The sequence below is a fragment of the Etheostoma cragini genome, chromosome 18 (genome assembly GCF_013103735.1).
Source record: "Etheostoma cragini isolate CJK2018 chromosome 18, CSU_Ecrag_1.0, whole genome shotgun sequence".
NCBI classification, from domain to species: Eukaryota; Metazoa; Chordata; class Actinopteri; order Perciformes; family Percidae; genus Etheostoma; species Etheostoma cragini.
Genome location: NC_048424.1, coordinates 17,519,963 through 17,532,773, shown reverse-complemented (window position 1 = coordinate 17,532,773; position 12,811 = coordinate 17,519,963). Strand labels below are relative to the sequence as shown.

At 38.5% G+C, this 12,811-nt stretch overlaps 1 protein-coding gene across 1 annotated transcript in view; it reads right to left on the bottom strand.

Moving 5' to 3' along the window:
• meis2b (Meis homeobox 2b) overlaps positions 1 to 12,524 on the bottom strand; it is a 31,500-nt gene extending 18,976 nt beyond the window's left edge. The window contains exons 1-7 of the mRNA XM_034900611.1: positions 12,040 to 12,524; positions 11,432 to 11,664; positions 10,887 to 11,028; positions 10,710 to 10,760; positions 10,413 to 10,463; positions 10,103 to 10,249; positions 6,197 to 6,311 (exon numbers count right to left, since the gene is read on the bottom strand). Of these exons, the coding sequence (XP_034756502.1) occupies positions 6,197 to 6,311; positions 10,103 to 10,249; positions 10,413 to 10,463; positions 10,710 to 10,760; positions 10,887 to 11,028; positions 11,432 to 11,664; positions 12,040 to 12,051 (751 nt within the window). The 5' untranslated portion in view covers positions 12,052 to 12,524. The remainder of the gene's footprint in view (positions 1 to 6,196; positions 6,312 to 10,102; positions 10,250 to 10,412; positions 10,464 to 10,709; positions 10,761 to 10,886; positions 11,029 to 11,431; positions 11,665 to 12,039) is intronic.
• Positions 12,525 to 12,811: the final 287 nt, after the last annotated feature.

Genomic DNA, 12,811 nt, shown 5'->3' with positions numbered 1-12,811 from the left:
TATTTATTTTTTTCTTCTATTTCTTCTATTATTTGGAAAACAGTGTTGATGGATAATTCAATACAATAACATGTTTTTCTTTTTCCAGTAGTGCATTCCATAACCAATTACTATTTTAATTTCATTAATGTGTATTATTTGCCAAAACTGCACTGGATGAAGCAGCATACTCAAACAAGGACACGAAGTGTGGCACTGTTATGATCATTTTTACATCATGAGTACACCTACTTTAACACACACACACACACACACACACACAAATTACATCACTTGACTTCTTCTTCATTGCTTTTAACTAACTTTCCTTCTCAGGCTGTTCACATGAACCATTTGTACACATAGCTATGAAAAGTAAAGCAATGTAATTTGTATTTTCTTGCTATATGCTCCCCAATGACTGCGGCTGTATAAAAATGCAATGACCCGCGAATGGAGTAGGTTGGGTGGATGTTGTTGAAGGAGATGAAAAATTTGTGAAAATTCAGAGTTGTGATAAATAAAATAATGGGACAGAGCATTCACTACAAATAAGCTCTAAAGACAATGTCCATAAGCAATCCTATTTTGAATAATAATAATATTAATAAAAGAGTTCACCAAAAACAGAATCAAAGACAAAAAAAGAAAAAGAATATGAAAACATAAGTGAGCCAACGGTGCGGTGTGGTTAAATTAGACCATAGAGCACACAGTCATATTACACACTTTACATTGTCTGAAAACTTAAGCAATCACCCCTTCTTTCATACTATTATACAGCATTTTGCTTCAAGTATTGTTATTACGCTTGAGCTGTATAAAATGTACTTCTCTCGATTTCGATCAGTGAGCTTGTTTAGCAATTACAATGAACTGATTGCTTTAGAATAATACACTTTTAAAGTGTACGGAATTTTAAATATCTCCTATCATTTAATGAAGTATTAGGTCACATTGTGACTCTTCTAAAGTGTTCGATTCTACATAACCTATCCATTGTGTACTGAAAAGCCTGTTGTAGTCATACTTAATGTTCGCTCACATGTTTTGTCCAAAGTCAGTGTAAACAAACAATTAATTTATTCCTTCTCGCACGCCATTAAAATCCAAGGGGATTGATAGCATGGAAACGAGAATCAAGGATGAACTGCCTTTGTTCTAAAGAGATTTTGTTTGCTTATTCTGTGTTTTAAGAATGTATGTAAAGACAAGACAAGAGGAGAGAAGTTGATCTTTTAAACTCTGACAAAGTGTTCTTATCCTGTCCTTCAGGATGAAGGGCATTTTTTCACTGGCGAAACATCAGGGCTACACATTTCACCTAGGCAACGAAACTCTAAACAAGGTAATTAGGGCCCAAGAAAACTTGGCATTTAAACTGAAGGAATTGTTATTATTCTTTATGAGGGGCTTAACATAATCAGAAACTCACCAAAATTGGCGGTCACATCAAGTCTGGTGAAAATGTACGTATTTTTATGGGTTTCGGGAATAGAAGCAAAAAATGGCTCACTTGCTTGAGTGTACATGGTCATATCTGCTTGAAATTTCCCACAATCAACAAGAGTTGATGGCCACATACAGGCCAATATTGACATTTAGCCATAGCGCCACCAACTGGCAACAGGAAATCAGCCTTAAATGACAAACATTTTCCAATGAAACTTATATGTGGTTTACATGTGGTACTGACCAAGGAGCGGCGTCCGCCAATAACCCCAATGCCTGCAGATTAGCGAGGGCTTGTCCAACGCTGCTTGCAGCTCTAATTATGGTTTAATTTTTTGGTTTATAGACTAGGGAACATTGGCTCCAAATGCCACGCGGATGTGTTGAAATTGCGAGTCGCACCAAAGTCACGTTGATTTGTTGAATTTGTGGGAATTGGCGCAATCAGAACAGCGCAAAATCCTGGAGGGACTGAACAATAAACACGCCATTTTATGAGACAAGATGTTACAAATAACTTTGTTGTAAGTAAGTAAAAACATGAAGTGAAAAAAAAAATCGTTCTGAGACAAAAAACAGGAAAACACAAAAAAACAAGTTCTCTGCTTTTTGAATGTAAACGGTGCCATTGTTAGCATTGCTAGGTTTCTATTTTTTTTATTTTGCTACTACAACAACCTGTCAATCACAAAATAACCACTCCCTCAAAGCATACCCTGCTTTATTGTCTATTTTGGGTTCTAGAGTTACCAAATAAACATTACCTAATAATTAAAGAAGACTTGAAATAGCGACATAGTCCATACATTTAAAAGGACAATATTTTCTGAAGTAATAAAGAAAGTGAGAAATATTGTCTTTTTTTATCAGACTTCTTTTTTTGCGCCAATAGAGTCACCCCCTGCTGAGCATTGGGAAGAATGCTGGTTCAAGGCACTTTAACATTGGCTTCACCTTTTAGAACTGGTAGCCCGTCTATTTCTTTTAAACATTCTATAACCACACCACAAATGTCCAGTATGAAATTAAAACTCAGTAATGGCAGATAATTTAACAGATCGCTGTGACTCATTTACAAATACTGTCATAGTGTTTCTCTGTTCCCCAGTCTGCCAACTTAGAAACTGCATTTGGACTGCTCACATGTGCATCCTGGTGATTGTTGGGGATACTGCACATATTACTGAAAAAATTATTCCACCTCCTGATCTACTACCACGGGACTACTGCGGTAATACTACAGTAATCAGGTGAAATATAACAGTTACAGTGTAGATACTTCTAGAGGTACATAAAAAATAAACTCTTTGTAATTCAGGTGAATCAACCCCTAATAGTAAAATATGCAAAATATTTGTTATCAAATAAACAATTATTTGTTTTCTGTGAGAGCAGACATTTAGCATTTATCTCTTTGTCTTCCCTCTCTTTGCATGACTGATGCTAAACAGAGAGTAGCCCACGGCAACAGTGAAGCTGTGATGTCATTGGCATGTCAACACCTCTACCTCACCACATTTCTGACTTAAGACTCCAGGCTCTTGATGTGACAAAAAGATAAAACCTGTTCCTCACACTTGGTTTCTCAAAACAAGTGTGCAGGATATTTCTGCTTTGCTCCCACTGCCTTTTATTTTATCTAGGTCTTTGTGACGGATATTTCAATCTTCACCTTGTCCTCCCCCTTCCAAACAGCCTTCGGAGAGCTCAGCCCTTTTTGCTGTGGCTAACAGCATTCCCCCTGGGGGTTGAGCTAAAGAGAGCCCCTGCATATCACACAGCTTACAAGGTAACAACCAAAACCTGAGGAGCATCCAGAGGAGGAGGAAGCCATGACACAAACCACCAGCCACATATTGTATGGATCATCTACCTATGGTTAGCCAGGGCTGGAAGCCACATCACAACCACTTTAGTGACAGCAAATTTAAAAGGTTTTATCAGACCATGGAAGCATTACTAATGACATCCCACTATCATGAGGACAACACAATCACGTTATTTGTTCTACTGGATTTTCACTCAATTTTAAACTTTCCTAATAATTCTGAAGTTTTGAAAACCTCATGAACATCTTTGTCATTTGTAATTTCATGCCATTCAGGCTTTACATGGAGGATATGGAAGTTGCAATTCCACTGTTTGGCCGCCAAGTCCAATTGGCTTCTAAGCACAACGTTGTTTTACATTGCAAAAAAAAAACTCCACATTGCAACTGAGCATAATCCAGGAAGCAAGTATGTCTCTTCCAAAATGTGATGGCAAGCAAATTAGTAGGGTATATTTTTATGTTGTAGCAGACATGGTTCAATTGTGATACATCCTGAAGTTTAACATTTCAACGGTGAGGAAACTTTTTGGAACTGCAGGTGATAGTTGGGCAAATGCACACAATTTGAGAGCAGGGGCAAAACCTGGCAGGCTGGTGTAAGAATGCTCAATCATCAATGTTTGTATTAGACTATGACCACTAATGCAGAATAGCTGCATATGAACGTAATCTTAAAAGATATGTGACATTAATGTAAGCTTTTAACTGTCCTTACTATCCTTTCAGGTTGTGTGTTTGGCATGAGAATAGATCAGAAACAAGGCAGAAAGGCCCGGGCAGAAGCAACAGGTAGCATGCAGCAGATCCTGCAGCAGGAACCACAGCTCTGATTATTCTGCCTTTTTCTTTTCCTTTGTTCCTCATACATAAAGTACTCTGTCCTTCCATCCCTACAGGGAGCATTCTGCACTCCCCTCCCCTATGCATTCTCTCCCAGGTCAAAAGGGCATGGATCTTGGCTTTCCCCCACTGATGTTTAAAAAAGCACAGAGAAGAGAAGCTATTTACACTGGGCCTTTCTTAGCTCGTCTCAAAATACAATTCCTTGATACTTAATTGTTGAATTAAGAGTTATAAAACAAATATGTGCTGTGTTAATCTCAGGTGAAGTTGAGAAGCAAATATCATTTTAAGAATCTTTTTCTGATTGTCTCTATATCCTGTTCATTTCTCTTGTCTTGCAAAGCATCCTCCTATTGTTCTCAGCAATGGTCTGGTCCTTAATGCCTAATGTGCAAAGGGTGGAAAGTTGCTTTGAATTCCATTCTATTTTTACTGCGCCCAAATGGGAGAAAAACAAAAACAAGCCATAAAACCCTTATAGCCTCCAATTAGCACATCAGAAATCACATTAAGTGCAGGAGCAACAGGGGACCACAAGAAGGACAAGGGCTGGATGGCATCAAAGGGTGATAGCAGCAGACAACTAGAGTAAACTCAGATGATTACTTTATCAGCGCTAACTGACCTGTAATTGAGAAACCACACTGACTGTAAAAGTGAGGAACCACAAATACATGGGAAAGTCATCCTAAATGCCCTTTTGATGATTTGTTTTGACTAAATAACTCTATGTATTGTATACTTTATTTAGTGTCAACAAATTTGTTGTTGTTAAGTTTGTCCAATGTGTTTGTTAGTTTGTATTTCAAAGGTATGATATGTAATATTTCTGCATTAAAATGTCTATGTTTTATATTTTGTTGTGTACTTACACTATACCAAATGTTTTTAACACTTTTAAAACCCAGAGAAATCTGTCATTTTATTTTAATTACATGAGACGTTTTGTTTAGTTGCCTGTAAGTGAAGTCCTTTCGTTAACCCACTAGTTACTACAACGTTTGTCAAAACACAAGAACCCAGATGATATGTTCGAGAGTACTTGTAAATTTTACATGTCACAGAAAGAGTTAGAATGACATGAATAAACGTTATTAAATGTTGAGTGAATAAAACTTGAATGGTGTTTAACTATGAAAAACTACAACTCCCATATTTCCACGTTTAATCAAGCCTGTGATTAAACGTGTGCACCATTTTGCTACAGTTTCCTGGTTAAACGACATGTTTCCTTGGAACGATGTAAAATGGCGCTGAGATACAGTATGTTTTCTCTTGTTTGGTGGGTGTGTCTACTTTTGCTGTAATAACTCCTGAACGGTTTTGTCCAAAGCTGAAAATGCAACGGTGTTTGACAGCTGATACAACATATCAGCTTTCAGTGTGATACGACCGCTTTGTAAATTAAGTTTAATTAAAAAGTGTTTCAACTGTCCCGGCTCTCCCTTGTAATTTAAAAACCAACCCGCCTAGTAAATCCCTAAAGCAGATATGTTTTTAGTAAACATTACTAAGAACAACAAAAGAAATTTGTTTGGCACATTGTAAATGTGCTGTATTTATATAGCGCTTTTCCAGTCTTAACAACTGCTCAAAGCGCTTTTACATCCACAGGAAACATTTACCATTCACACACATTCATACACTGTGGCCGGGGCTGCCGTACAAGGTGCAACCCACTGATCAGATAAACATTCACACACATTCACACTCCGATGCGCAGAACTCGGGGTTCAGTTCTTGCCCAAGGACACTTCGACAATGACTGCAGGGGCGGGGATCGAACCACCAACCTTCCGATTGGCAGACAACCGCTCTACCACTGAGCCACAGCCGCCCATTGTTCATTTGCAAATTGATGGATAAAAAAATAACAGTTGGGGTAAATATCTGTCAGAGCAGTCTTCACTAAACTCAGATTATCTTTTTTTTATCAATGCAATCAAAACAAAGTTATTAGATTAAATAAATGCATGAACTTTCTTACAAGAATCCCCCTCAGTCACCAGTTCCCGTGCCTCAGAAAGGCATAACAAGAAAGTCAAAGCTTTGATTTGAATAAGGAAACAGGAGGCCTGCGAGTGCTCTTACCAAGTTCACTGGTGTTATCGCCAATCTGAGAAACATGTCCTCCACTGGACGGTCCCGGGGTGCCCACAGAGGGCATGGAGTGGGTGTCATCCATGTCTCTCCAGGATATGGGGTTCTGAAAAGGTAAGGAAGAGGTTGGCAAACCAGGGGACAGGAAATAAGGAAACAGAAGAGAAGATGAGAGGAGAGAGGAAAAACAGATGTGAAAGATCCAGGAGGTCCAGTTTGAGGTCATCAAGCAAACTCCCAAAGACACAAAGACAGCTGCGTAGCATGATTAGCAAAGTAAGGCAGCAACAAAGTTGTGATAAATGTGATCAAGAACAATTACCATTCTGTCCAAGAGGGAGATTTAAATATAGTTGCAACAAGAATATCAATAGAAGTTTAAAAGACAGTTTAGTAACCCTGCAGCATGCGGACGCTCCTGTGTCCTAGCTGTTACTGTGACCTGTGTTGGGAGGAAACCCAGTATTTATTGGGCCGATCCGCCTGGCCACTCAGATAGCCACAAACCCAAACCAAACAGCAGAGCTCCCTCTTCAGCCTCTCTGCGTCAGCTGTTTGCCGGATGGTGATTAGATGAAGAGCTCGGCAGATGACAACAAGAAGCGCTGGGACAATGGCGCAGTGTGAATAAGGCTTCTCAATGATGGCCCCTCTTTTCTTATCCAGCCACCCAATAATTACAACTCCTAAATACACACAGCTACATAAAGAGGCGCCATGTGTGTCCACGTTTATCAAGCTAATGGAGGTCTTATTTCCAATATCCCATCTGTTAAACCCAATTATACGGATGGAGGGAAGTGTACAGCCAAAGACCCATGTTTGTATGAGAAACCCACAGATGAAGAGAATTCTACCAAACATTCACACATGCATGTTTGCCTTATACAGTTTCTCTTTTACTGTCATGGTTTTCCAGACAAGCAGCTAACTAGGGTAAAGACCAACATAAACATGTACACAAACTTTGTTTTTCTTAACATGGCAAATATTGTGAATGAAGGGATGCTTGTTCAGCAAAATCAGGTCAAACTGCTTATAATTGATTATTATAAACCATTTCTGCCAGCTATTGTAACAAAGAAGACAATTGCCAACTGACTCATTACTGAGTGAATTACTGTTGCAGAGAAACCAGAGCAGTCCAGCACAAAGAGGATTTAGGACTGTGGATAAACAGTAATTGTAACTTTTCAGGTACAGTACATGTAAGTTTAACTACCACTCTGCATAGTGAGTATCGCCTGATGTTGATACAAAGTTTTCACTGAACCACTATGAGGGATGTCAACAAAGTATTCAAGAAATATATATGTCACATGATGATCTAATTGGAATTTTAGATGATAATTTATAATAATTTATAGTGTTTATTGATCCCCAGTGGGGAAATTACAATTTACACTCTGTTTTGTTAGTAATCACTAGACAGGCCTGAAATACACACACATACTGAGGACCTATTCATAGACAAATGGAGAGATGTCAGAGTAAGTGGGCTGCCAGCTGGCCCAGTGTCCTAAGCGGTTGGGTGGGTTCGGTGCCTTGCTCAAGAGCACCTGGTATTAAAAATACAAAACTGGGCTTTTTGTGATGAGGAAATGGTCAAATTATAGTATACCAAATATCAGTACACATTAAAAAAAACATTAGTCTCAAATTCCATCTTGATTGTAATATTTTTTTTTTTTTTTTTATAATTTTCAAAAATGATGCCAATAGAAATATGTGTAGCTATGTTCACTGTACAGTTTCCTTTGGTAATGGAACATCGAAGAATAAAAACATTCTTGAAAAAAGTTGTTTGAAATTGGAACTTGATAAAATAAAATCATGCTGCCAGATATCCACTTACTTTTAGAAAATACAATGTAAGGTCTCAATAGACAACATTTTTCAACTGGGATCTTTTTTTTGGCAGGGAGCAAAGGGTTAGACATCAGGTGCTATATATATAAAAAGTAAAACATGTTATTGTAATGAATTACATGTCAACACTGTTCTCCATATTGGTCATTGGTAAAAAAAATAATTAAAATATAGATAATCAAATTGTGGTACACTCAGTGGTTAACTTGCATGCACGTTACACAGCTGTGCATGCCTTTGTACCCAGAGGAAAAAAGCACATCCATTATGGAGCAGTCGTTAGGAAGGCATTACAGCAGTAGAGTGTCCTGTCACATCAACTGGTGGCCTCAAACACAACACACACAGAACACATCAACTGTGTTTTATGGCTTAATGCAATAGGAAAAATATTAAGAATTGCATTCTCAAAATCAAAGATAATTTATGTTCATGATGTTATTGAAGCTGATACTAATATTTTTAACAAAAGCCACAGACAGTATTTTGAGCTAGTATTAGTATTTGAAAATATTAAAGAACATACTCTTACCAAGGTAAAAATGACACTAAAAACCATTTCAGATTGGGTTTATGTTTTATGGCCCATGATTGCCTTGAAATCTATTATACCCAATTTAGCATTTGTTTTCAACCTGTATACTTTATATTATATGAAAAATCTATTTATAAATTCTGTAAATCTTCCATGAACCCATCTGAAGCAACAAAGAGGAGTTGATCCACGGGACCCACTGGAACACAAAATTTAAGTACAGATAGAAAAACTAAAGCGCGTTTTACAGTCTACATTTCATGGAGGAACTTTCATCATATCCAAAGGGAATGATAGTTAACTGCTTTTTAAAATCTGGAAAAAATCTGTTCCGTAAGCTGTTTTAACACACAGCCAATTCATTTGTTGGAGGAAAGTGTCAATAAAGCCATACTCTAACACTGCTGCTTCTACACTGTAACTCTGAACCACTAGAAACATCTGAATTTCCTTTTTTGTAAATGAACACAGGTGCCCAAAATAGGAAGAGACAGTGTAAAGCGCACAGCTGGGGGGCAGCATGACAAAGAGCCCCTGCACTCTAGCTAAAACAATCCTGTTGGCTGAGAAATACCAGGCTGAGAGCGACTGAAGCCCAAAACCAACACAGCGCAGCTGCACTTTGTGTTATTAAGATTACCATCTTCATGTCTGACTACCTTCATATATAAATCAATAGATACATAAGTAACAAAGTCTCATTTGCAGACAAAATATGATTCAAACAACATATCTCAATGGCCCATTTTGTGATTATTCTCAAAAGAACAGTTTCTCTCTATGTCTTACAGAAGTCTTCCGCTAGGGCTACGTACAGCACCATTTACAGGACTGATGCCATTAAACAGCAGACAACCGCAGCCTTCGGTTTCACTAATGTTATATACCAAAAACTCACCAAACCCAAAGACCTTTCATCTTGTTTTATGAGATTAATCAGATCTTTTATATATGTTATATGGCTAAAGTAATTCAACTCTAACATCTTTTCAGATTCACTCTGCCTCGTTCACTGCCCGTAAAGAAAAACTTTTTAAATTGCTCCTGTTGAGTAATGCATTGGTCTACGGTAGATATTCTTAAACTGTTGGCCTTATGACCCCTTGAAATAAGCAAGGCCTTCTTGCAAGTTACATGTTTAATTTGAATTCTTCTCTTCTCAGATTGTTTTATCTGAATTGTTTTCATCCAGGAAAGTCCAGAAAAAATATACAATTGTTTTTGGTAGCAAAACATGTTTAATCAAAGTTATTGTGCCTTTAAATGGGCCCAAACCCCAGTTTGATAACTAGTGGTCTACAGCAAACAGCAGCTAGTATCCACTTGTGTGGGTTAACAACAGATGTATGTTAACTTTTCAATAATGGGAGGAGTTAACAATGAGAAGCAGGACTCTTCAGGCAACTCTCCGAGTTCTTAAATTAAAATAAAATAATTCATCTGGTAATCAATTCAAAATCCATTTCTGAACTTAGAGAATGCAGGTGACTCACATGATCAGCAAGGTTGGTGGAGAGTCCAGAGAGGTCGTCGAAGTCCGACTTGCAGATGTCTCGGTCCTCTATGACCAAGTCAATAGGCATTTTGCCTTTTAAGCAGCTGATGTACCGGTGGCAGAAATTATCACAGAGCTCATGAACCTGCAAAATCCAGTCTTTCATTTAGATTCTCTGAATTTTGGCTGAACACCAGAATAATAAATAATTAAAATAATCAGTGTTGTTTAAATACAGTGTTGGTAATATAGATAGGTGGAATAGATCTGGCATTGAGCCATTAAAATATATGTACTGTTTACATTACCTTTTCTAATTCCAGGAGATGAAATCGTAGGACTTGAATTGCTTGAATCATCTAAAAAATACATGATAACAGAACATTACATGGTCTAATAGACACCCATTGTGCTATAATAATAATGACAGTGTACATTTGCTAATAAACAACATCATACAAATATTGTTTTTGTTTTATAACAAAAAAAGAAGAAATGTGGCATTTGGGGAGGTTGCCCCAGTCTGTGATGTTGCAGTGTGGGCAGAGAAAAACCCATTACAGGGAGAAAAAGGAGAATTAAATGAGAAAGAAATAAGTGCTCACCAAGTTATCTAGCTCTGGGTTGGAAGAAAATAAAGGTTTCTCTGCGCGGATCTAAAGAGGGAAAGAAAATGCTTCAGTTGGTGTTTTACTGCTCCTTACATACGTTTCATTGCATCTTATTTAAATTGGCTCCCTTACTTTCAGTGTGTTCAATTCAGTACACGTTTGTGCTTCTACCTGTTTTGCAAATACAGCTATGTCTTCATTGAAGGAGTCGGAGGAGCAAACGTCTCCTCCCGCAACCCCGGGCTCCCTGGGCGTGCAGGTTGCCAGCTCGCACTTCTCAAACACCAGAGCCAACAGTGGAAATAAAGGGTGACTGCAACAAAGGCAAAGACAGGCCCATTTTATTCTATAGCCATTGTTAGGCCTGAACATTACCTATTGCCTATTCAGTAGGCTATCAAAGCGGCAAATAACATTTTAAATTAAGCTGGTTAGTGTAACAAAAGAACACCACCAAATATTTATGTATTGCTACTTAATTCAAGGGGAATGGACACACCACTTCAGTGTTTTTTTAATGTTTCCAATGCAAACAACCTGTTAAAAGATTTTAATCAATTCTCCATGCTACTGAGGTATTTCGTCTCGTTTCAAGCAGCAGCAAAAAATAATCGTCATGAGCAGATTATATTATTAATAATAAGGTTTAAAAAGAAAGCCAATAACACGATTTTTACGGAATTTCTATTTTTCTGTTTAACAACTCATATCCATACCCGTAGATTTGGTCCTTGTCTCTCTTTAGTGCGTCACTGACGGCGCTGCCCATACTGCTGGGCATGATGTTGTGCGGCGCGTGGGCTCCATAGTGCTGCGTCGGATGCGCAGGCGGCCCGTGGTTCAGGGGGTGGACCTGGGGCAGGGGCCGGGGGACGTGCTGGTCTCCGTACATGGAAGTGGGGACTCCGACTCCGTCCATCGCGCCTCCATAAAGAGCCAGCTCATCGTACTGGGTTTTAATTTGAAGATAACATCAGGGTATGTGTCGGGAGGACAAGGGAAGTAGGGCATAAGTGGAAAACCTGGGACAATTATATTCTTATAATGTGTTGGTTGTATTTAGCAGGACAATTTAGGCATCAGACCAGTTCACTTTCAGTTTAAAATCACGGTTTACTTAATTATCCAATTAGCTTTGCATAGGGATTCAGATTATTTCGTTTGCATGTAACTTATTTAATAATAACTTGGGCCAAACATTTCAGTAATAAAAGTTCAATCTAGAAGGAAGATTAACAAATTCTGCACTCTGCTCTTGCTAGCATCAGCTTTTATTTAGAAAAACTCAAAACAATTCAACAATAATGTGTAAAATTAGATTTACCCTTTGCGCCATCTTCGTAAGCAATTTCCAAACGTGTAAAGAAAAGTTTGGTGTTGATGAAAAGGAAAATCGATGACTTTTACATCCAAGAGGCAATTATAATCCTGCCCTGTCCTGTGACATGGGTAAATCAATAATGACTGAAATCGATGCAAAGTGATGAAAAAAGCATAGATCCACAAGGGCCAAAATGCGCACTGGCGACTGGCAAACTGTCTTCTTAGTTCTTTAACGGGTGTTAGTGATAATCTGTCAAGTGTGATTATTTGATATGTTGATCCGGCGTTGATCAGTTGTCCCTATCACAGGAATGCCCTGACGGTCCGCGGCTCAGTCATCTGCACTCAGTGTGTCCTCATGTCCATGTCTCTGCGCGACACGCTCACTGTCCGCAGGTCGGCAAGGCAGCTGTCTAAAGGACCGCTCTGTCGTCTGCAGAACACAGTGATGACGAAACGTGGAGGAGCAGTGTGGGTGCAACCAGCCTCTGACTACTGACACGTTTTTTTAAACGTTGTCTTCCGGTCATTACTTTCAAAATAAACCTGGACGCCTAAATCTTAAATGATCCCGTAGGGAAAGGGGGTGGTTGACACACACACACACACACACACACACACACACACACACACACACACACACACACACACACAAATATATACATATATAAAATAAGTATTTGAACACCCTTCTATTTTGCAACTTCTCCCACTTAGAAATCATGGAGGGGTCTGAAATTCTCATCGTAGGTGCATGTCCACTGTGAGAGATA